Source organism: Halichoerus grypus, chromosome 5 (assembly GCF_964656455.1).
Source record: "Halichoerus grypus chromosome 5, mHalGry1.hap1.1, whole genome shotgun sequence".
Classification (NCBI taxonomy): Eukaryota; Metazoa; Chordata; class Mammalia; order Carnivora; family Phocidae; genus Halichoerus; species Halichoerus grypus.
This window is the reverse complement of record NC_135716.1, coordinates 158,054,667-158,080,251: the sequence shown is the minus strand read 5'-3', so window position 1 is coordinate 158,080,251 and position 25,585 is coordinate 158,054,667. Positions and strand designations below refer to the sequence as shown.

Here is a 25,585-nt window from a genome sequence, read left to right as displayed (position 1 = left end):
TTTTGGAGTAAATACATTTATTGATACCCATTTTATAGAGTTCAGTGAAATAATCTATAAATATAAAAGCATTTTCTTTTGGATATCACCATGGTCCATGTAAATACTCAACAGTCAGAATCATCTGCAGGAAGCACTCCAAGTCACACTGTTAGGTTAACAGACCTGAATATACATATTTCATTAAACAGTGGCACTTATGTACTCAAGTGGTCCAGTGGCTTTGGAATATAGGACTACTGGGCATGTCGAGTAAAAATAATGTCACTTTAAATCAATGGACAGGGTATCAACCATCAACAAAAAGAAACAATTATGAATTAATATCCTAGGTGAAGAAAGTACCACAGTTGACACTCGGTGTCAGAATACTGGAGACACAGTCTGTTTAATGACACATGTTGTGGCGCCATGTGCTCTCTCCAACTCCCAGTGGACAGCCCACCAGTGCCTTAGGGTCATTCATGGCCAACAAAACAGCAGTTCGTAAAGAATATAGATAGCTTAGAATAAAGGGTATGTAGCGGCTGGGACCAAGTCTACAGAAAAGTGAGCTAAATATTTCAATGACATAATGAATTTCTCCCCTAGGAGGAGGAGACTGTGGGGAAAACAAACTTCTTAAATTCCCATCGTTACACTGATCATGATCACTTATCTAATGGAGGAGAAAGAACCCAGATAGCTGGTACCCAAAACACAGGTGCAAACTTTTTCTTCTGTTTCAGTTTCTTCAACACTTCCAAGAGAATTAATGCAGCAGCCACTGTTGAGCCTTGCTCTCGACCTGATGCAGCATAAAACGTTCTCGTTTCTTCAGTAACAAACACAGGAATGTCCTTTGCTGCAGTCAGATCATGTGTCTTCTGAGTTAGCAAGCAAATGCATTTAAAACGACTTAGGTGTGCAATGTCCAAAATTGCAATCTGAGAGGCAGTGTTAGAACTTAAGCAAGGCAGGATTTTTAGAGACTACTCAAATGAAAACCTAAGTGAAGCATATAAAAATTCAGTTCTTGCTATTATTTCCAACTGGCAATTGACAGCAACATTCTCTGGTAAGGATGGGTAAGTGGTGTTATCTCCAGGTCCAAAATATCCCAACTACTTAAAATAGGACCCCAAAGAGGAGAAAGACACACTGAGTTCTGTGGTCTCTAGAATTCTTTTTTGCCATTTAAAAAAAAAAAAAAGAAAGAGTAGCTTCAGTTGCACACCACTGGTTGAAGGGGTTTTCATCCAAATGAGAAACTCTACCCCTTGTCTCTAGTGGGACCGGCACCAGGATTCCCACAAGCAGCAGCTCCCCTGTCCTGTAGCACGTGGCATCTGACCCTGGAGTGAAGAGTAAGCTGGCACAGAGCCCCGACAGCTGGACTTCAGGCTAGATGGCATTTCGCGGCGTGCCATTGTGTGTCAGCGCTTTCAGGCTGGGGGCACTGGGCTGGTGACCACAGCTCCTGTGAGAAGTCACACCCACCTCAAAAACCTCATGAATAGCTTTCCGGAAACAGTGGAAGTTGTAGTCTATTAAACCTGCAAGAGAGAAAAAGAAGATGAGGCCCCCTGAATGTCAATTGTGAAATTCTCTATTAGGAAATATTTGGTGACAGAAGGAAATAATTGGTTATGTATTAAAAAACACACACCCAACTGAGGAGTTTTCTATGTTAGAAACGTGGTAAAGCAGATACCCGAAACGTGATAAAGCAGATACCCAAACCGTTAACACTGGTTACCTCTGGGGCCTGGGAATGAGCTGAGTCAATAAATAAAACAATCAGGAAGGTAAATTTGCCAAGAAAACCTACAATAAAATCTGAAGTGAAAATAAAATACTTTTCAAATTATCAAGCTTTTCCTTTCACAAGTGTTTCGGGCAGCCAGTGAAGAGCAGGAGGGAACAGCTGGAGCAGCAGTTTGAAACACTGCCCAGTAGAGCCCTGGGGTCTGGGAGGTACCAGAGAGGCCCACCAGCCAGAGCCTCAGTAGCCTACACCTGCTCTCCAGGCAATGCAGCTCCTTCTTCATCTGTTTCATGAACTGGCTTCCAAATAAGATTTTGGTCAAACAGTTCTGTTTTGTGATAGAAATGGCTAGTTGCCTACCAAAAATCCACTTTTCCCCCTTCTTCCTTAGTAACGGAAACCCAATTTCAGATGAGCACAATGATGCTCAGCTAAAACATTACACTTCCCAGCCTTCCTTGCAGTTATGTATGGCCACATGACCAATTCCGGCCACTGAGATAGGTGAAGCATGTGGGACCTCTGTGAAATCTCCTTAAAAGGAAAAGGAAGTATTCTTTCCCCAGTCTTGTTCCTCCTTATTGTCTGGAATACGGAGCTCCAGGAGCCATTCTGGACCATGAGGTGACCTTAAGAATAGAAGCCAGTGAGAAGAATGGCAGATCAGAGAAGCATCAATGCCCTCGAGGATACTGGGACATGAAGACGACCACACAAGAAACAAATCAAAACAATATGGCATTAAAATGACTACAAATGTCAAAGAAGTCTGCAGGAGGGAGAGCCCAGTGCAGGGCAAAAGCAGCCAATGAAAACCTCAGGGATGAGGCAGAACTTTGGGGATACAGGCAAGGTTTAATTAGGCAGGAAAGAGGAACAATATCACAAAAAAACAGCAGGGAGCTGGCAATGAGAACACAGCACAGGTCAAAGACAGGAAAGAAACTGGTGTGGCTGGAGAGAGGGGCAGAGAATTCTCGCTGGGAAGTACTGGGAATCAAGTCTGACTAAGGAGATTAGAGCCAAATCCAGGAGGTCCTTCAGACTCAGGAAGGAAAAAAAAAAAAAAAAACTATAAAAGTTTTGGTAAGTTCAACTACATTAAAAATTACTTCTGTGAAAATGGTAAAATAAAATTGACAATCAGGGAAACTTGAACACTAGCCAGAAATCTGACAATATTATGAAATCACTGTTCTTTTTTTATGTTTATTAATGGCACCATTATGTTTTAAAAAGAATGCTATCTCTTAGAGATACCTGCTGAAATCTGTAGAGACAAAATTACTTGATCAAGTCAGAGATTTGTTTTAGAATAATCCAGTAGGGGGGGCGCCTGGGTGGCTCAGATGGTTAAGCGTCTGCCTTCGGCTCAGGTCATGATCCCAGGGTCCTGGGATCGAGCCCCACATCAGGCTCCTGGCTCAGCAGGGAGCCTGCTTCTCCCTCTTCCTGCTCATGCTCTTTATCTCTGTGTCTCAAATGAATAAATAAAATCTTTAAAAAAAAAAAAAAAAAGAATAATCCAGTAGGGAAAGAGGTATAGAAAAAGATTGGCTATGATTTTGATAATTATCCAATCTGGGTGATAGATAAAAGGGGTTCATTCTGTTCTCTACTTTTTCATGTCTGACAGTTTCCACAACAGAAGGGTAAAAAATAATAATTTAGCTGGTAGGATAAACAGAAAACAAGACTGACCATACGCTGGTGACTCTTAAAGCAGGAGGATGGGTATGTGGACACGCCTTGTGTTGCTCTACTTTTGTATATATTTGAAAATTTCTGTAACCAAAAACGGTTTTGTTTTTAACTTTTATTTTTTTTAAAGATTTTTATTTATTTACCTGAGAGTGAGTGAGAGAGAGAGAGCACAGAAGGAACGCGAGGAGCAGACTCCCCACTGAGCAGAGAGCCCAACACGGGGCTCAATCCCAGGAACCTGAGATCATGACCTGAGCCGAAGGCAGACGCTTAACTGACTGAGCCACCCAGGCAGCCCTGTTTTTAACTTTTAAGATTAGAATGGAGGAAAATAAAGAACTCCTAAGAAGTACAAAAAGGATAAATGTATATGAACAGGTAAATTGCCAAAGAACAACCTTGAACTGGCATAAAAGGTACTTGCCATAAGGAAAATGCCTGCCCTAACTAGTAATTAAGTAAAAATTAGAACCAAATGAGATACCATTTTACACCTACCAGATTGACAAGCATTATCAAGGACACGAAGTGACAAGAACTCCTACACAGTGCTGCCAGAGGCGAAAATGGGAAAGCCACTTTGGAGAGCAATGTTTAATTTAAAGGCTGAAGATGTATGAATACATCTCTATAAATTCCACTACTAAATATATTCTAAGAGAAACTCTCCACATGTGCAATGGCAAACGTGTTCTTCTGCTGCATCTGAGTATCTGTTGCAAAGCTATTTGTGATTTTAAAAGTAACCTCAATGTCCAGCAGAAAGAAAATAAATTGTGGTATATTCAGTCAATATGGTGTGGAGTGAAAATGACTGAATGAACTAAAGCTACATGTTATCAACACAAATCTCAAAAAAGATCTTAAGTGAAGAGAGTGAGCAAGTTGCAGAAGACTACATTTTTACATCATTTACACAGAGATACACGATACAAAACTCTATATTGGTTAAGGAAAATACAAAGTAAAATAATACATCATACATGGGAAAATTAACTACTACATTCAACATAGCACCAAAAAGACTTCCAAGGAGACATACATCAAAGTCAACTATGTCTCTGCCATGTTTTAAGTTCTGAAGCTCAAACGTGAATACACACATTTTTGTTTATCCAAAAATGTTGTGTATCTGATATAGTTCATTAACATTAGTGAAATAATATTAATTCGTTCAATATTAAATATTAAAAACACAGACCATAGAGCAGGCACTTGTTGCAGTGAACGAGAGAGAGCGATGATAGATCCTTGAGGACTTAAATAACATGATGAAAGTAACTTTCTGAAAGCTAGTCTGTCTTTGGAATAAAAGACAATATATACTAGCCCCTCAAAACACATGCGGAGCACATCACCTCAAGTAGGACATGATTGCACCACCACGGGCCTGCAGGGAGGAGGACCTGGACTGACAGTGGGAGTGGAAAGGAAACCCAAGAAACAAATAAGATTTGGTGAAAATTCAATGTAAACAACAGGAAAAGAAGGGAAAAAGGAGAACACAGAATGCCCTTGTGAAATGACCTGCAAGGGCCCCTTCGCAGTGCCTCCACATAATCACCTGACTACAAGACATCTGAGCTTGGACACCAGGCAATGTCATAACTGGTAACAACACTACGGTAGCCAAGAGGGTCAGGAAACTGAGGGGAAATAGTCATCAGTTTTGACAACATGTACAAGATGATAATCAAATATTTAAGTGAAAATGTCTTACTAAGAGCTCCAAACATGGGACTGGAATATGGGCCCAAGTCAGAGCTAGAGAGGTGAATTTTTCAACCACATAGAGAACATTAACTGACCGTGGCTTGGATGAGCTGACCAGGAGAATAAGAGAAGAAGCAAGCAAAAAGACGTGGCTCTGAAAAATGCTCAGAACTGAGAAAAACAAAAGAAACAGAAGAGGAGATCAGAGAAACAAATACATAAAATAACTTGGAGAGCTCAGCTTTAGGGAAGCAAAGAGAGAGGGAAACAACAAGCAAGGAGGGACTGGCAGGGTCACATCTTGAGAAGGCTGAAGAGGCAACAGCATGAGGAAAGGCCACTGCACGTAGCCAGAAGGTAAGCTGGTAACCTGCCCAAGAACCATCTCCAGAAACGGTTTGGGTGGAAGCCCAAGTGCAAGCATTTAGACATGTTATTAAAAGGACCCAAAATAAGAAAGGCTGGAATTAAATACCTGATTTAACATAAAAGACCAAAAGAAGTCTGGACTATATATGGAAAGGAAGGGACAAAAGTAGTTTGAGCTGATACTCGTCTAACACTGCAGTATTATTTTCTCTGATTTTCAAGAACCTAATAAATTTTTACAAAGAACTTAACATAAAAACAGCCTTTTAAAATGCCATTACCTTTTCGTTCAAAACTTTCTTCCCTAAGAATGCAGACCAGTGCCAAAAATTTAGTCACTTCCTTTAAATAAAGGACAGTCGTATTATTCAGCTTGATAATTGCCATAGATTCTTTGTCATAAGCACTTCCACTTCCATCTTCCTTTAACCTGTTTTAAAAGAAAGTATTCATTACAGGTTTCCCAGCGAGGTATTCTGTCACATTTAATTTGCACAATGACAAGTCCTTCCACCCAGTTTCCCAAGGGTCTTTTAAGAAAAAATACTGGCTGAAATATACAGCAACAGAAGTTCCCATTTAAGAAATAGGGCTCCCAGGGGCGCCTGGGTGGCTCAGTTGGCTCTTGATCTCAGCTCAGGTCTTGATCTCAGAGTCATGAGTTCAAGCCCCGCATTGGGCTCCACACAGGGCACAGAGCCTACTTAAAAAAAAAAAAAGAAGAAGAAGAAGAAAGAAAAGAAAAAAAAGAAATAGGGTTCCCAGACAAGGATGCAGTATTCCATGCATGCACACCTTCATCATGTGTACCCAGGATACAGGGACTACAGGTTTGAAATCTTCCCTCATCCTAATCTGTACTGACACAGTATACAAAAAAGGACCTAACGTAAGAAAACTGCCACGAGTGAAAAAGGAGTAAGTATAAAAACTAAAATGAATACAGTCTATCAAGATACTGTGGTATCCTGATGCTTACAAAGTGAGCCTTCAGGGTCTGAAAGCTATTGTCTTTACTAGAATTGTCAGAATTATACCTAGTCCTCCTTCAAAAGATGTAAATCAAGAGTCAAGTAAGAAATCAATATAATAAAGTACAACAAACTGCATGCATGGATTGTGTTAAGAATGAGATAATGGATATTTTTCTTCTCTTTTATAATGTGCCATATAATGTATAATGTATTTTACAACGTACCTTATGCTGAAAAAACTTTGCAACTATATTTGGTTTTTAAATTATGAAAAAAGCAGTTATGAAATTTTGATTTCTTTTAAAGAAAAAACAAGTGTTCTATTCATCCATTTTTAAAATTAGGAATGGGAACATGAAGCTTTACCGAATAATATAACAAACAGAAACATCACATTTTCATTATGGAAAAAGTTAGAGCAAAGGAGAGCATGTAACCACAAAAGTGAAAAACAAATAGAAGACAGGAACAGACAGGTAAAGAACATGTGAGAGAAATGCATTCTCCTACTCAGTCAGCTGGAGAAAGACACCAACAAATTAGGCTGAGAGACCAAGGTGAAGGGCAGGGACAGCGAGATGAAAGAAGAGTTCAGACCAGGTGGAAAAGGGAACAGATAAAGGACACAGAAAGCAAAGGTTATGTTAGAGCATCAGAAAAGTACCTTGGGAGTGCTGATGTTAATGCATGGGGGGGGGGGGTCAGGGCCATTAGAAGCAACAGAGGTTGTTGGCTTTTGAAATACCAGTAATTCTCCAAAGTTTTCACTCGTCCTCTGGACTATTCCACAAAATCACACCTTTGCTGGCATTTATAAATCTCTGTATGGAGTTTGGTGAATTTACATAAAGAAATAGTTTACATTTTAGGAATTTATTTTGGAAACTCAGATGTATGGGTCAAATTTTTCTATGTGTAAGTCCTTCTGACACCCAAAATTCTGATTTCCTTGTTTCTTAGCTCTCTGAAAGATTAGGATCTCTCATTTCCATAAAGCCTGAAGTTAAATTAGGAACCAGTATTTACTCTGTTATTCAAAATAAATTAATCTACTTTCTTGATCTAGCAGAGTCCCTAAGGAAGAAGACACAGTGCAAGCCCCCCAAATCATGGCAGGAGAAACTTTCATTGACAATTAAATCTGGCACTAGCACACTTTTTCAACTGCTCTTACCCATCCTCTGAAGCAGTAAGACTTAGCAGTCCCTCTACAGGGAAATCAAGCTCCAAGCGGAAGCACTATAGTCAGAACAAGTCCACTCCAAACAGTACCTGCCAGAGGCCTCAAAAATTAATCCCTCTGACAAACCAAACTGGTAGTCTTCCACCTGTCTGAGATCTTGCAAATATATATATACAACTTACCCATATATACAAGACACATCAATTACAACATCAATCATGTCACAGCAAAGTTCATAAGATTGCATATCCACAGGAGAACTGTCTGTTGCAATGTAGATTTTGCTGACAACATCGAAGAGAAAAGCTTTTTCAATACCTGAATTCTTGGAAAAACAAAATTGGGGAAGTATTCAGTTTTAAGAATCAAAATTTGTAATTTACCTAAGATCCTGAAATTATGGATTAACACACAAGTACATTTTTAATTGTATAGCCCAATACCAAAGAAGCAAATAGTATTTGGTTGAGAGACACTTCTGTTATCCAAAGAATAAAAGTGGAATCATTTCTCTGCTCTGATTTACTGACTTAACTGCACTAAATTTGTTTTTCTTCCTCCTCTACTTAAATGATTTATTTGCTAAGACACCACCAAAAAAATTAACAAAAAAAATCCTCCAAAAATCAAGCCATGCTACATTTTCAATAATCCTTTCTTATTACAATAATCAACCTCTGATTTGAATGACCTTGCTACCAGAAAGGCTTTCTGTGGCAATCAGCAAAACATAAAAGAATTAGTTTGATGTCAACATCTAACATAACCCAAAAGCCCAAAAGAACTGGGGATCACTACAACCTGAGTGCTTTAAAGTAATGTCTAGAAAATATAAAAGTTGAATGTTATATTTATTGAAGGAATATCCTTTTTTATTAAGCTGAATCTTCAAAATAAGGAAGGTGAAATATGATACTAAGATTACGTTAGCAAGGAAAAGAAAACATCAATTTTTCAATGTGACCTCCTATAAAGCAGAGATTAAGCAGGAGTCAAATTCCCAAAACCCAGACTTTTCCAGTTACTACTCTTTGTTCAGCAAACAGATGTCATGAAGATTTTTTTTTATCATGAAGGTTTTTATTAATTAAGAAAGCATGAAGAAATTTTTCACTTCATTTTAAGATCAAAAGGGTGAGCACTAAGGAAAGAACTCAGAAAATAACTCAAGCCATTTTTTTAATGTTCTTACGATTTATTTTACATGTTAAGTGTGTCATTAGTCTTTCAGCCTGATTCAGACTAATTCAAGTCATTTTTTTGGAGAATTTGATAACACAAATATATTCAAGAAAATGGAATCAGAAACTGTAGTGAATTAGCTCACTTACTGATATAAAGATATTTAATAGGTTTTCCAAGGTCGGCAGTTGTGGGATGAGTTTCTGCACCACCTTACTAAAGGCTTCAAATATTGAATGGTCATAGATACTAGTCAAATAAAAGCTGAAAAACACAACACAGTTTGATTAATTTGAAAAATATCTTAAGTTCAGTGACAATTATAAAATATAAAATTTTAAGTTTCTTAACATTTGATTTCACTAAGTTCAAATAAAGCCTTTTTATCTTGCCTGTCATTCCCTACTGTTCAAGAAGACAAACGTAGTTTCCCCACCTGGCTTGTAACCATCCATCTCTTTACAGCATTTACAAAAGAGGGCAATTTCCTAGTACCCAGGAAAGCATTTTCAGATGCAGAAACCTGAATATTCACCTAAGTCTTTGCAACCTGAACCAAAAAACCTGGTTTCTTAAGCCCATAACTGACAAAGACCAAGATAAAAACCAAGAAGGAGCACAGAGAGGGGTGACATTTATTCAATAAGAATATAATTCAGGTTTCTACAAAAATGTCATTTCCTCAGAAAGCTCTTTCCTGACCCTACCTAAAACAGCAGCCCCTTCCCCTAATTCTTCTTCATAGTACTGATAAGTACCTAAAATTACACTATACATTTATTTGTAAGGGCTTCTGAGCTGTCTCATTCATCAGAATGTAAGCTCCATGAAGACAGAGACGTGACGGTCTTGCTCATAGCTACAACCCCACTGCCCTGAACAGTGCTCATAAATATTTGTTCAATAAACAAATGAACAAAACTGATGCTCAGAATTTATGTAAATGACATAATTAGAAGAACAGGAGCTGGGGCCCTATAAAAAATAGGAATGGAACAGGAATCTGCCTAAAAGGACATACAGTGGAGAAGTAACATCCACAGATTTAACAAAACACATATGAAAAAGAGAGACCTTTCACATTTTAAACAATACAATTTTACCTGTTATTTTTAGCTCAGGGAGTATACTCCTCATTATGTAGTTGTTCTATTTATTTATTTATAAGTATATATTACAAAGTCAGAAACACAGAAAAAAAAAAAAAAAAGAAACACAGAACTGTGGCTATCACACTTTACAGGCAATTTAAAAATACTTTCAAGAAGCTGATCTAGGAACCTAACCCTATACAAGATGGGGCTCGACTCTAGATGTTTGAGCAACGAAACAAGTGAGGCCAAGATGACCCCCTCCTAAAGGCACTAGGGACAAAGGAATATTTTATTGTTTCCTTTAGGCAAAAAGGTTAGCAATATGGGAAGGTCCTTCAGGGACTCTGAGGCTTGGAAGTAGATGGGGACATGGAGAACCTGCAACGTACGGGGCATTTTAGTAAGCTGGGTTTCTGGAAACCGGAAATTGAATACAGCCTAACCCACAGCCGTGCTAGTTATTAATAAAAGCTTGATGCAAAGATTCTACAGAGGTTAACAAGGCCAAGGGCCCTATAAGAAACTAGAGAAAGGGATGGCATGTACCACTGGGGGGTGGGATGCCCCAAAAAGGGACAAGGAAGTGGTGTAAAGAGATTAGGAGAATTCCCATGTGCACTAGGGAACACAGGACAATCATGGCCTAAAATCCATTGTTAAGAGTAGAGTCCCAAGAAGTAAGACTGAGGAAATTCATAGGGAGGCACTTTCACTTTCACTTACAAATAATTTTTTTAAAGCATGAATTACTGATAAATATTTTAAAATTTCAATCCAGACAAACTACAGATCAATGAGACTTTTTCTACATGACTTCCTAGAAGAATAACTGAAAGACCTTGAAGCCTGAGGCCCTAGGGAATATTTGGGGCAGGGATGGGGGGTGGCTTGAGCCTATAAGGAAGTCACTCTAACAGACCAGGGACAGGGAAATAGCTATACATGGGTCTCTCCCCTGCTTCCCCTTTAAGCTGTTTATATCATCAAGAGAACATTTTCTTGGGTACTTTTTATTACTCATATCTACCTATACCACCAAAAAAATACAAAATACAGAAAATATTCCTCGTACACTTTCAGAACACAAGCACATAAATCATCAATCCTATCTAGTAGTTGTTCTTTAATCATTTCTTAACGGTACTTAATTATGAATCAGCAGTTCTTTAAACCTAACAGGAACCCTAAACAGATTTATAGAATAAACTCACCTAACCCAAACTTCAGACATTCATAAAAGCATAAACTGTTTTTAAAACATACATAAGATACATTAGAGACCAGACTTGAAAATGTACCTCTTTAAAAGGCTCTTCCTACTGAAAAAAATACTGTGAAAACTCAAGCTACATAGTTCTACAACAAATATGACAGAGTCCTTGAACTGAGGCAAAATGAAAATAAATAAATAAATAAATGATGAAATCAAGAGAGGGGAGTCCCAAAGCAGATTTATGCCATGAGGAAACAGGCTGATTCCAGTCTCTTGAGATGAATTTCTAAAAGCACCAATGAAAACACTTCACATGACTTCAATCTCCAGGAAAATGCAAAAAAATTGGGAAAGTAACTTCTCAAATACCATCAGGTTCCCAAAATTGAATTCAACAAAGAGATCAAGAACATTACAGATTTGGGAAGGGTATACCAGTAACAGAAAGCTACGTGTTTGTAATGACAGAGATGGGAATACATTTACACATTTTTCAGGGCTCTCATATCAAACACACATGTTGTTACCTAAGGTGGAGTTTTTCTAGCCCAGCATCTGCAAGGTCATCATTGGCCCTTTGATGAATGTCCCTCTGTGTTTCTATTTTGTGATCATCAGACAGACCATCAACTTTGTGAATAAAAACCTCAAAATTCATGTCTGGGTTAACTTTGTAGGCTTTAGAAACAGTAATGTGAAGTCTTGTTAAAGCCTCCATGTAGTCATCCTGTAAGTCAGAACAAAATATTTTTTAAAAAGAAATCTTGTAAAAGTCAGTAACGAGTTAAGAAAGCCTCAAACCACCTCTTTCCCCAACCACAGAAAATATATTATCCTAATTATTCACAAATACTCCAAACATTCAAATACATTAACTTAATCTCTCTAAATCTTTCATCTCTCCAGATAAAAAATTCAATTACCAAGTTAATGTTTGTAATTTTTAATATTGATAAGAAAAGGGAAAAGGAAATGGACATTTCTTCCCAATAGAATTTTTTTAAAAGTAATCCCAGCTCTGCCATTTATTAGATGTGTGACTTTAAGCAGGTTCCTTAAACTTGTGATCTCAGTTTACTCATCCATAAAATTGGAATTATACCTACCTCACAGTATTATAAAGAAAAAATTAAACTGGATCATGTATGTGAAAGCATCCATTACAGAGCCTCTCACTCAGAAAGCATGCCTAACTAATGTTTAAGCTTAAGGGCAGGGACATGTCCGATTCATCTCAGGGCTTGTCACATGCTAGGCCCTCAATAAATGCTTGTTGAGCCAAACTCAATTTGGACAACCAAGAAAACTATTCACTTTAATATTTACTGACTCAGTTCTCCTATTCCTCATTAGATTATGGGCACCGAGAAGATCTTTCCAGTGAGTGACATCACTATTGTAATAGTTAATGAAATACGGCAATATCCACTATTAACAAATAAAAGTGGAAAACTGCTCATTAACTGGAACTCAAAGATAATAAGCCACTATCTCCTAATCATCTCATATTCTGTACTCGCACAATGGCATGCCTGCTCCCAACACACCTCTACAGTTCCATCTCCCATACTGCTAGGAAACCTACCAGCAAAGAAATAATCTGCAAGAAGCACATGATAAAGATAAACACCTTTCCTTTGTGTCTACATCTTTTGACATGAGAAAAAAGAAATAAACATCATTATTCCTACTACCTGTGCATCGATGACATATATCAATGCTCCTGTTCCCCTGAAGATCATCTCGTAGTCAAAAGTTGGGTCAAAAAAGTCCATTTGCCCAGGAAAATCCCATATCTGGAAATTCACAAAGGAACTATTGGAAATGTCATCTTTATAAATCTTGTTGGTACTTTCCAAAAAGAGAGTCTCGTTGGGTGACATTTTATGAAACACCACCTGTTAAAAGAAAGAAGATAATTTTATAACTATTCAACTTTGTATTTAAAGTTCAAAACTCCACCCTGAATTAACATATAAAAAATTTGATCCTATAGCAAAAATTTTAAAAAAGATAAAAAGTGAATGGTGTGTCAGCAATACTCACTATCCTTTTACTTCTGAGAGATGAAAAGGCACCAAATTACTTTCTATCAAGCCTACTTTGAAGCTGAAACTTTTCTATTTTCTCTGCACATAGTCAATCCTAGTAGTAGCAATGTCTCTCATGTCAATTGATTTTGTTTTCTGTTAAACTGTATTAATTCTGCCAAAATCTGCTTTAAGATTATAAAAGCTTATAGCTAAAGTTTAAGATTTTTTGTTCATTGTAAACTTACTGGGATGCCTATATCAGGCTCTGAGAATTAGAAAGGTAACTGACTAAACTCTGCCTTCTCTGAGTTTGCAGTCTTGTGGAAGAAATAAAACAGACAGTAATTATACCAAGTAAAAAATGATATGGGGGGGACAGGAGAGGAGTTGACAGGGAAATGACTGCTCTCATGAGAAAAGAAATGGTAAAAGTAACTTAAGAGGTACAGATCTGTGATTCAACAGTCTTGCACAATTCACAGCGCTCACCATAGCATCACAGATCTGTACCTCTGAAACAAATAATACATTATATGTTAAAAAAAAAAAAAGAAGAAGAATGTAGCAGGAGGGGAAGAATGAAGGGGGGGAATCGGAGGGGGAGATGAACCATGAGAGACGATGGACTCTGAAAAACGAACTGAGGGTTCTAGAGGGGCGGGGGGTGGGAGGATGGGTTAGCCTGGTGATGGGTATTAAGGAGGGCACGTTCTGCATGGAGCACTGGGTGTTATGCACAAACAATGAATCATGGAACATTACATCAAAAACTAATGATGTATGGCGGTTAACATAACATAATAATAAATAAATAAATAAAATAAAAATTAAAAAAAGCAACTTAAGAATCAGGATAATTACAATCCATACAATTCTAACATAAAGCTAATTTGTCTCTCACTGTTACTTTCTAGAAAAGGAAAATGAGTAGTTACTACCAAAGTTTAGTCAATGAGTAACAAGCGAGAAGAATTAAATTCAGTTTGCTAAAACCCTACCATGAATTTACTCCAAATTTGCTGTAGAGGTGAGAAGACAAAACCCAGCAATCCAGTAAATTCGGAAGTAAATAAAACACAGTAATCCAGTAATTTCAGAAGAAGACTACTTTTTAAAACCATCATGTTTACAAAATATCACAGACTTATTTTGGACAAACCTTTGCAACGGAGTGGAAAGGGCAACAGACCAGGTATCTGGCGTTTTATTACCACTTGCGTGTGAGGGGGATGGCTACTGGAGGAGGCCAACCCTGCCTCAGTTTCCCCCTTACTAAAAAGGGTCTAGCCCTCCATTTGTTCCTGACAGACCCGAAGTGAAAGCAAATGGACTGACAAAGGTCTGCAAATATTCTCGAGGTCTCAGAAGATTTTTGTATCGCACACATACCAGGAGAGACTATCACCAGCAATTACACTCGTCTGGCCCCAAGTACCAAAACTGGTGGAATAACAGCTCCCCAGTCCCCAGTGATGTTAAATTCTCCTTCGTAGTAGTAAACATTAAAACGGCCAGTGACTTAGTCACAGCTCTTCCTGACGCAGGTCCCTGGGGCTCACCTGGGAAGCCCTGCAAACTCAAGTCACCTGAAGTGAGAGGAATACACAAAAACCGGGCAGGGGAAGGAGTCGGACAAGTTCTCCAAGTTGGAACTGCAGAGTACGTCTCAGTTTCGGAAAGGACTCTGGGGTTGGGTCCCAGGGGGCGGAGGTCCCGGGCGGTGCCACGGGCACCTGCCTCCCTCTAGCCAGTCTCGCCTTCGGGGACCCACTCGGCCTCGGCTGACTTGGGCGTGGACTCCGAGTCCGGGTCCTCCGCGGGCCGCACCTCTGGCCCCGCTCCCCAGAAGACTAGAAAAAGCGCGGTGGGACAACCCGGCCGGCCAGCCCCGGCCGCGCCCTCCTCCGCACCCCCCCCTCAACGCGCCCGGCGGCCACCCGAGCCCCCGGGAGGGGGAGGGGGAGGCAGGGGACCCGGCGCGGCCCCACTCACCTTCTGGATGGAGGACTTGCCGCTGCGCCGGAGCCCCATGAGCAGAATCCTCGGCTTGGAGCTGTCAGCGCCCCCCGGGCCACAGCCTCCGCCGGCCCCCGCCCCAACCCCGCCGCCCGCGGCTGCCGCCTCCTCTTCCTCCTCCTCCACGCCGTAGCCGAAGTCCTTCGGAAACGAATCCGCCGCGCCGTAACTGCCGGCCAGGGGCGTCTCCTCCGCCCCGTACTGCAGGGACATGGTGCTGGAGCTGCCGCCGCCCGCGCCCTGACAGGCCAGGCCAGGCCAAGCCAGGCCGCCGCCTCCCCTGTCCGCCGCCGCCGCCGCCGCCCCCGGCAGCCTCCACCGCCGCGGGGCCCGCCCCCTAGAGCCCGGCCCTCATAGGCTCCGCGCCGAGGCCCAGCCCCTCATTGGCCGCCCGAGCTGCCACTCGGGAGCAGCAGGGTAGGTGGTGCCCGTCACGTGCCCGGAATCACCTGACTTGGAGCCGTGGAGGGGGGAGGAGGAGTCACGAGGAGGGTGGCCGGGCCGGCCGAGCCCTCTGCCCTCCGCCCTAGCGAGCACCTCGGTCCTGCCCAGCCACGCGCCTTGCTCGTCGCCGCTCCCCTGCCTTCTTGGGAGCTCTGGAGGCCATCGCAACGGGAGATGCTCTCTGGGCATTTGGGGGAAGAACTGATTGTGCTCCTACAATGGTACTCGCCCAACCAGTATTTACTGATGCCCGCGATGCCCTGGGGGGACAAGGGACACAAAACTGGACCGGACTCGGACCCTGCCCGCCCTCAAGTTGCTGGGAGATTTAATAGAGATCGGATCTCTGCGTAAGTAGCTTCGGTACGAGATATGAAGTGGAAAGGTCAAAGGTACAGATAAAAATGCTCGGGAGTTGGGAGGGTGAGAAAGTCTGTAAGGAGGTGGCGTCTGAGCAGGTCTAAATGGATGGATGTGGTTGGGATATGCAGGGGTAGGGAGGAGGAGCCAGCCTGAGTGAGGGTAAAGCCTCAACCCAAGGCAGAGTCATGGGTGTGATACAGGTCGATCTAGCAAGTAACAGGAAAGCAAATGCAGCCAAGCTAGAACAGCTTATCCTCCCCTCTTCAGCTAATCAGACGGTGGTTACTACTACCACTTCAAACTCAAAAGGACTCAATTTCCCCTCCTTCCCACCCAGTCTACTTTTCATGTAACTTATCCCCTCCCCGTAGAACATTACATCTTCTGTGACCTTCAGATCACGATCACAGACCAAAGGAATGAATAATGAAAGCAAACTAAAACGCTTTCACCAAATACATTTGAGAAAGCTAGAGGAATTTTCACTCTTGACAGTCAGGCTTTAGAATTGGAAATTTGATGAAACAAGATCCTCTTAAAATGGAGGTGATGGAGGTGATGGCGGTGGCACTGATTTTCGAAAGGAACTAGCTTCTAGATTATGAAAGGAAAGCCTGTTCTTGCAGGTCTGGGACTTAGTTATGTCTGAATATGTAAGTTAAAGGTAGGACACATCCTTGGAGGTCATCTAGTCCAATCTCTCTCCTAAACAGAGTCCACTCTCTAGCACCTCTAGCTGATCGATAATGCAGCATACACTTCAGTGTTCCAAGGGAAGAGAGCTCACTATCTCAAAAGGCAGCTACGTCCACTGAGGTAAAACTGTTGGAAAGTCTTCTATTTAGACCAAAAATCACACTCACTGGAGCTTAAAATGGAACAACACAGGAGTAGTCTTCATCTTTTTCATGACAGCCCTTCAAATACTAGGTTGCAGTCTTCATTACCCCCTGAGTCTTCTCTGTTCACATTAAACATACTCTGTTCCTCTGACCATCCCTTCTATGCTGATGCCCAACAGAACTTTCTGTGATAGAAATATTCTACAACCATACTGTTCAATATAGTAGCCAGTGTGGATGGAGCATTTGAAATGTTGCTACTGTGACTGAGGAACTGAATTTTTTTAACTGTAGTTGCCAGATGTGGCTAGTGGCTACCATATTGGACAGCACAACCTTTTATTATCAAGTATTATCAATATTTTCCCTGTTGATCATTCACTTTTTTACACGCATTTGGGCTTGTCAACATCCACCAAATGTCTGGCACCTACAATGCAATACTGACCAATACAGCCTTCGGGGTGACTGTTTAGCACCTGGACAATATTTACATTAATGCTTTCCAGAATGGAATTTTTTTTTTTTTAATATCCAGAGTATATGTGGTTCACACTGATAATCACTAGAACTAGTATTTTGTCGGCAGTCCTAGTGCCTAAACTTGTACCACTGCATTTTTTAACCTAAATATAAGACTTGACATTTCAGCTTTATGGTTTAGGCCCAGAAGTTGGGGTACTCCAAGTTAATCATTTTCAGGCTTGCTTCAATATGGTTTACCAGCCAGCCAACTTTGTGGCATTTACAGATTTGGCATTTCACCATGTAACCCATATGTAGTCCTTTACAATTTACAAGGCACTTTTCATCCATTATATTTAATTTGATCCTTACAACAACCCTGTGAGGTAGGCAAGATATGAAATCTACATTTTATAGATAAGGCAGCTGAAGCGTAGTAGGAACTGAATGGATGACATCCTTTTTCTACTCCATTGAGCATCTTCTTGTACATTCTCTTCATCCATATCCTTGATAGAAATGATGAAGAGGACCTCCAGAGGCCAGGCTGACTCTGAATTCTTGAATAGCACTGACTGGTACAGCAGTTTAAACAGGTCAGTTCCCTCTTAAAAGTGTGATTATCCAACCCACTGGTTGCCATTCTGTCCAAAAGGATGGTACGAGAGACAGTAACCTGACTTAAATAAACGCTAATAATAGTCCCATAGTAGAAAAGCAAATGAGGGTTGGCTGCCAGAAAAAAATTCTACTTGTCTGTATTCCACAAAGGGACTGTCATACCAATTGCTTAAAGAAGCCAAGTCTCTCTCTCTTTCAAAATCCCCATGGGGCCAAGTTTTATTGTTCTTATGGTTCTTAGCACTTATTACCCACATTGTAATTGCTTATGTACATGTCTTATAACTAACTTCAAGTCATTCATCTCTAACACCCAGCACTCAGCCTACTGCTGAGCATGTAGGAGGTACTCAAATTGGTAAAAGATAAACTGATTCAAGTGAATGTTCTTCCAACAGGATCTGGCCCCCCTCCAAAAACAAACTTGTGACTAGAAGAGACAACAGACCATTGCCACATTCTTGCCAACATGACTGATTAAAATGCCCTTACAGTTAGCTTGGTCACAGTTTCCAGCAAGTGCTAAGGCTTTTGCTAGTTAAATCACCTTTCACTGGAGCGTTCTGTCTTCTACGTGTGTTTTGACCGAAGAGTAAAGACAGGTTCTCTAACAATAGGGTTAGAATACACAAAATAGGATGACTCTTAATAATGTCAAGTCAGTCAGTAAGGAAAATAAGTGACCAACAAAATGGAACATCTGACTGTAGGTCTTCCAAAAGAAAGGAAAAGGACTAACAAACACGAATATAGTGCTTTACCATTTACAGTTCTTTCACATACATTCCATTTGACCCTCACAACAACCCTGTGAGGTAGGCAGCACTGATCTTATTCTTCTCATTTAACAGATGAGGAAAGTGAATCTCAGAGCAGTTAACTGAAGTGCCCAAGGTTCTACAGTTAGTAAATAATTTGTATTAATATCAGTCTTTGGCCTAAAAATTCAGCACCCGACCTCGGCTCATACTTGCCCTACCTACTTCACAGGGATAATGAAGATAAAATGAATTCAAGGCTAGAAAAATACTTTGAGGGAAAAAAGCACTATATAATTATACCCGCAGACTATAATTTTCCACGATATATGGCTCATTCCCCGTCTTATCCCAGCTTGTGCGTGAACCCAGAATTTTATATTGCCTCAGTTCTCTGCTCAACTAAGCAACTAAGTAAGGCAGGGGAACAGTGTGATCCTGTTTGAAGTTATATAAATTACAATCAGGGTAACTACTAGTATAGCAAATTGAAAAACAACACAGGCCAAGTGCAGCTAGGACCCACTGAAGCACAGAGCAAAGCAAGGCAACATCATCAGATAGGGCATGATTGCATAGAAGGAAACGTGGTGTCAGAGTTCAGACTGGCACACACATGGTTATCTAAGGCAAAGTGGTGGCAAAGAAGAGTTATTTGTTCCACATTATATAAACAAGAGCAGAAGATTCATGGGAACCCGTGCAAAAGCATCTTCTGTCACACAGCTGCCTACAGAGGATATAAACAACAGTGTCATCTTCATTTTAAAGAATGACTATACCTGTGTTCATATCCTGCACTAAACCAAGGAACAGCTCCATGCTGAACTTCCTTGGCTAAAATACAACCAGTACCATCATTCCTAGTCAGATTAATAAACAGAATGTCTTTTAAGATAATGAATTAGATGGCTGTGTTTAGATTTTTTTTTTTTTTTTCAGGATTCACTTTGGATTCTCCTGCTTTTAAGACCCAAAGAAAGTTATATTGAGTTTTTATTGGTGATTCTAAGTATATGTGTTTATAACAGTTAAAGTGTGATAGGTGAATTCAACATATTAAAAGAGTTCTAGAGCATCTGTTCAGAAAAGATTATATACTATACAAACTATTCAAGTCATACAAAACCATTTTTTCAGTGTCTTTTCAACTGAGAAGAATCCTATTCAGCACGCTTCTCCTCCTGAGGTGGTTCATACTGAGCAAGCTATAGGGCAAAGACAGAGGAGTTTAGGTGAATTTTATTCTAAATTGGGTAAAAAAACTTAATAGTAACAAAACGAGTAGTTAACTATTATATTCAAATTACTGAATCAGTAACTCTATATGAATATCCTATCCCTTTTTAAACCATTTAAGATTAATACAATTTAAGATTTAATACAATCAAATGTAATGAAAACTCTTTCATATAAACCTTTAAAATTACTGGGAAACCAAAGCTGAATTTCAATTCATAACTGCACTGCTCAAATACCTGATACGCAGTAATCTATCTGTATCTTCCCAAAGATGTTGTGGCTTCTGGTAAGGGACTTACTCTTTCTCTTTACCACAAGTTTACTGAACTTTCTCTTAAAAAGCAGAAAAAAATAATAATGTACCATATATTAATCTAGCCAGTTAATGAAGAGAAGCTCATGTCTTTGACTTAATGGATGCTAAAGAGTTAACTGGTGTTTGTGTTGTGGAATCTTGGACAATTTAAGATGCTGCAGTTTCTATTATGCTAAGCTGTGGTTCCCTGCCAGAACACTAGGCTAGGATTTAGGTTGTTCCAATTAGCTGTCAGATTTGAGAAGATAATTAGACTTCACTGTGCTTTAGTTTCCTACCTATAAAATGGTCTGTGTACTTGTTTCGCTTATCTCGCAAGGTTGTTGAGCAGATAAATCACATTATGAGAAATGCCTAGAGTAATGTAAAATGCGTTATGTGGTTCAGAATGTGGAAAAACCTCAAAGACTTAGAGTTCACTAATTTGAAGTTTATGAAAATTCTCACAGGAGTTCCAACAAAGAAAAAACTTGAGCAGTAGACAAAATTAAGTGCAAACAAATTTATAGAGATAAACACATTCCAGGGCCAGCACATACAACTGTGCAGATGATGCACTGCACAACTCTAAGAGGTGCCATTCACAAAGCATTGACCCTACAATGACCTACTTAAATCAACTGCTTATAACTCCCAGAAATCTCCATTTACTCATTAGCAGCATTAACCAATGTTCTCATCTTTTTTTTTTTTTTTTTTTTTTTTTTTAAGTAGGCGCCATGCTCTGCATGGAGCCCAATGCAGGACTTGAACTCATGACCCTAAGATCAAGACCTGAGCTGGGATCAAGAGTCGGCCACTTAACCGACTGAGCCACCCAGGTGCCCCGCTCATCTTTTTCTTGATGCAGGTTCCCAAGAACCTCTTCTTGACCACACATTGCTTGTCCTATTTACAATGTGTGGTTTTCTAGATAGGGCATCAGTTCAGCCTTGCAGTTAATCGAGATTATTTATCCTCCTCCCTCCCCTAATATCCATTTTAGTGAGGTTTTGTTCTTATAATCATGAAGGGTGAAATTATTTTTAACATGAATTCTTTTAAAACATTTACCTTTGTTTTCAGTTTTTTATTTTCTTCTACAATAGCTTCATATTTCTCTTTCATTTCTGCCAATTCTAGGCGAAGCAGCTCTATTTCTGGATTTTCTGGGGTAGCAGCTCCTAAGTGATGCTTTAAAAAACTAATATCAAAGTTAAGAATTTACTTGAGCTGAATGAAACTAACAAAATAGCTCAGAGTAGTATCAATATCTCTGATCATGGTCACCCCACCTTACCACCAACATTTACCCAGAGATCATCATTGCAAAACATAAAGGAAAGTAACTTTTTCAATCGTCAAAAATATTTTAAATATTATCTATGTGAAAAAATAAGAGTTCCAAAGATAAGTCCTTTTTCTGACTTGAAAGATGAAAAGGATACTCCAAAGCACTATTAGGTTTCTCTGGTTCTTCATATAAGGCTACCAATACTGCAAATCAAAAAGCAGAAAAAAGCAACAATTAAAGTCTTAAATTTGAATGACTGAAATTATATAGCCCAGTAAATATTAAATGCCTATTATACACCAAGCACATTGCTAGGACTGCCATACCATGGTAAACAAGGCAGATAAGGTCCCTGCTCTCAACAAATTTACAGTCTAGTGCAAAAGCAAAGAACTAGACAAAAAAAAAAAAGAGCATCAAGCAGCAATACAGGATGATGGACTATGGGAGTACACTGGAAGAACACCTAACTCAGCCTAGAACACCAGGGAAGGCTCCCTAACGAAAGGAAATAAGACCTGAGACTTGGCTATGAGGGTTTCAGATAAAATGGGAAGGTGAGGGGGTGGGGAGGGCAAGAGAACAACACATTGAGGAACTGAAAATTCAAGTATGGCTAGATGGAGCTGTGAACAATATGGCAGGGAAGGAAGCTGGCAAGGTGGTCAGGACGCAGACCAGGGAGGATCCTGCAAGTTTGGTTGGACTTTGATCCTCAGAACAGGCATATAATTAAACAGTTTTTAAGCAGGAGAGTGACAGGATCACTCTTGACTGCTGTGTGGAAGATCCAGAGTGGGACAAGGATGAAGGAAGGAAGAACAGTTAAGAGGCAGGTGTAGCAATCCAGCTGAAAAAGATAGTAACCTGCACTAGAGTGATGGGGGGTGAAAACAAAGTACATAAATTTGAGAAAAATTTTGGAGAGAATCAACAGAGCTATGGTAATTACTGAAAGAAGCTTTGAATTCAAACTGTGCTTCAAGAATAGTCTCATATACAACATGCTAAGTAACCACCAACCAAAAACTTTACCAGTAATCAACATGCTCAAATCAATATTAAAATAGATGTTTTAGTTTATATCCAAAAGCTTGTGTCAGCACTACCTTGCTCATCTTCTATTGAACAAATTCCTCCTGGGATTTACTACTCAGATAAAAATCTCTCTAAACCAGTGGTTAAATTTTTTGTGCATGGAACCCTTTGAAAGTGACAAAAGCCAAAAAATGTAACTATACACAAAAAATGTGCATCTCTAGACTCCAAGTTAAGATCTGTTGCAAAACTTACACGCTTCCTTTTTATTTTTTAGTTTTAATTCATCAAAATAATATAGACAAGTATGAAAAAATCAAATGGCAATGATTTTTTAACAACCTGCACTGAGTTCTGATAGTTATTCTTCTAAGTATATTTACAACCCTGTTTTTTGAGAAATTGGTATATTTACATCACCACCACCCTCTCCTTTCAGTATGTTTTTCTTTAAATAACATACTCAAACCTGTTTCTTCTTCCATTAATATCCACTGATCTTTGCCAACTAACTTTATAAGACATGAATACTCTTATTACCCTTTTCTACCTCTTCTTCCCCACCCCATTTCTTTCAGCTTCTAAATTTCTGTCAGTGGTACTATGAGGTTGATAATTACAGAACATAATGTAAATGTCAAGTTTCCTGTGCTTTTCTATAGATTAAATATACTTCCTTTTTATCAGACAAGAACTCGATAGCCGGTGTTTCCCTTTTTGCCTTAGCAGGCGGGATTTTTAGAGGTTGATACGGTACTCAAAATATCTCAAATGCTGCTTTTTCCAAATGACTTATCTTTATCTTTAGCCATCCTTACAGTGTTTTAATGTTAGAAGCAGTTTCAGATCCTCTTGGAAATACGCTGTATTAAAATTATAAATTAAATATGTGTAAAGTACCCATGTTTGAAGCTGAAAATCAAATTTTAAATAGCTCACATCAGTAGAGACATTATGTTAAGTTCTCTGATATTATTTAGGAGACTGGAAATCTGCAGAGATTGAGGCGTTAGATGCCAGTATATGTGAGCAAAGGAAAAGAAGCCTTCAGGGGTTTCCAGTCTCATGAAGGAGGAACCATGTATGGCCACAAGGCTGTTACCTCCCACCAAGGTCACTTCTCTGCCTTTTAACATTCCGTCTTTTACTCCGTCCAGCCACTCTGGGCTCCTTGCACTTCCTGGAACTCTTGACATCACATTTCATTCAGATCTCTGCTCAAATGTTACTTTTAAGAGAGACCTTCCCCCACCACCCCTTATAAATGGCACACCCATTGCTCTTTATCCCCTTTGCCGTGTTTTTATTCATAACACTTCCCCCTGGCTGGCACTATGTATTTATTATCTGTCTCCTCCAACTAGAATATAAGCTCATTTAGAGCAGGGGCTTTTTTTTCTCCCCCACTGCTGTATCCCCAGTGCCTAGAACAGAGACCTGAATAAAATGGTGAAATAAATGAAAGAAATGAACTCATGGAGTTTTTTAAAGGGGGGGAACCCTTCAAGAGAGGACACTTCAAGAGAGGACAGAGCACAGCACTTTCATAGAGTACTCCTGTCATGTTTGCTGAAATTTAATTGCAAAGAGATAAGGAAACTATTATCTGAACCTAAGGTAGATAGCAATTCAAAATTATCAGCCCACGCATGGGAATTAAAAGTCCTGCTTTCCGCTAAGACCCAGAGTTATTCTCCCAGAATTTTCTCCTAACCTTTGCTTCTGGCCAAAGAGCAGTTACCAAATAATTTCCCAGACATTTCTCATATGGACCCAGTCATCATCCCTGACAGCTCTTCTGTTCTATATCCTTGAAAGTTCTAGCCAATGAGTTGATTGATACATAGCAGACATTCACATTATTGCTAAGCTAGTGAAATAAACAGTACCCCAACTATCTCTTGGAACTCTCCAGTTTCAAGCTCCTTACTCATCTTAGGTCTTGAACCCCCTTGGAGAAAGAGATACAGTGTAACAGCTTCCATCTTAAAAGGTGTAAACAATATAACCATTTTCATGTGCCCTCAAGCTCTTTAAACTGTAATTCTACTTATGAAATATGCACAAAGCAGGAATTGGTATAGCCTACGAAACGAGGGTTGAAAAACCACAACCAAATTGACTATGAATCGCCTACTTTGGGGATTGAGTTCACTTAGTTATTTTATAGGCAACTTTGAAATCTGGTAATTTTCCCACTTGCCCTTTGTTCGAGGGAATATGCTTCTTTACATAATTTTGACTCCGCAAAAACTAAGGAGGGAGGAGTTGGGATCTCAAGGTCTTTAGCAAATATGCTCGCTGCGACCGCTCGAGGCAAAGCAACGGAAGTTGGAGGGACTTTACAACAGCTGCAAGAGTTTCACTCCCCGCCCGGAGAGTGGTAGCATGAGCGAGGCTACCCCAACTCGGGCGGCGTCCGACAGCCAGACGTGCGCCAGTCCCTGCTGAACCCCGAGGCCCACCTTGCCGGACCCCAGACAGTTCCCACCTGTTCCCCCTCCTTCCCCACACCTTGGCCCGTCAGGGGCGCAGCGCCGAGGAGCACGGCGTGGACACGAGGAACCCTCTCCTAGCCCATGCTCACCCTTGGTCAGCGTGTCCAGCACCCCCGACTTCTCCAAGTACCTCCGGAACTGCTCCCGCTTCGAGTCGGCGGCCTGAGGAGACACGGCGGGTCAGTGGCCGAAGCCCAGGGGCCGGAGCAGGAAGAAGGCGCTGGGAGTCCGGCAACCCCGCCTCCGCCTCGCTACCTCAGGCCCCCAAAACCTGCGCGCGCGCCCCCACTCCCACCCCGAGCCGACCAGCGGCTGGCTACCGCCCGCACGCCCCCAGCCACGCCGCGCCCCCCTCACTTTGTAATGGGCCATAGTGACAGCGGCAGCGGCGTAGCTGGCGCCCGAGACCGTGGCTGGCGGGCTCTGAGCAGCACTGCTCATGCGCGGAAGGGCGCGCGCGCATGCGCACTTGCGAACCACGGTCCGCGATCGCAGGG

General features: G+C 40.6%; 2 protein-coding genes and 1 long non-coding RNA gene across 5 annotated transcripts; 1 reads left to right on the top strand and 2 right to left on the bottom strand.

The window, feature by feature from the left end:
* Positions 1 to 15,549, bottom strand: RRAGC (Ras related GTP binding C). Its single transcript, XM_036119018.2, has 7 exons — positions 15,205 to 15,549; positions 12,874 to 13,077; positions 11,707 to 11,906; positions 9,022 to 9,136; positions 7,873 to 8,015; positions 5,815 to 5,963; positions 1 to 1,535 (listed from the first exon to the last, which is right to left on the bottom strand). Exons 1-7 carry the CDS (start codon positions 15,439 to 15,441, stop codon positions 1,384 to 1,386), a joined length of 1,200 nt encoding a protein of 399 aa, XP_035974911.1. The 5' UTR covers positions 15,442 to 15,549; the 3' UTR covers positions 1 to 1,383.
* Positions 15,522 to 19,797, top strand: LOC144381941 (uncharacterized). 3 transcript variants are annotated; one of them, XR_013448250.1, is made up of 3 exons: positions 15,522 to 16,022; positions 17,860 to 17,938; positions 19,664 to 19,797. It is a non-coding gene; the product is annotated as an uncharacterized LOC144381941 (long non-coding RNA). The 3 variants fall into 3 exon arrangements; XR_013448251.1 differs by lacking the exon at positions 19,664 to 19,797 and adding an exon at positions 18,362 to 19,625; XR_013448249.1 differs by lacking the exon at positions 19,664 to 19,797 and having other exon boundaries at positions 17,860 to 19,625.
* On the bottom strand, positions 17,683 to 25,525 carry MYCBP (MYC binding protein). The gene is made up of 5 exons (XM_036119025.2): positions 25,446 to 25,525; positions 25,178 to 25,250; positions 21,707 to 21,755; positions 21,333 to 21,462; positions 17,683 to 19,929 (listed from the first exon to the last, which is right to left on the bottom strand). Exons 1-5 carry the CDS (start codon positions 25,458 to 25,460, stop codon positions 19,885 to 19,887), a joined length of 312 nt encoding a protein of 103 aa, XP_035974918.1. The 5' UTR covers positions 25,461 to 25,525; the 3' UTR covers positions 17,683 to 19,884.
* Positions 25,526 to 25,585: the final 60 nt, after the last annotated feature.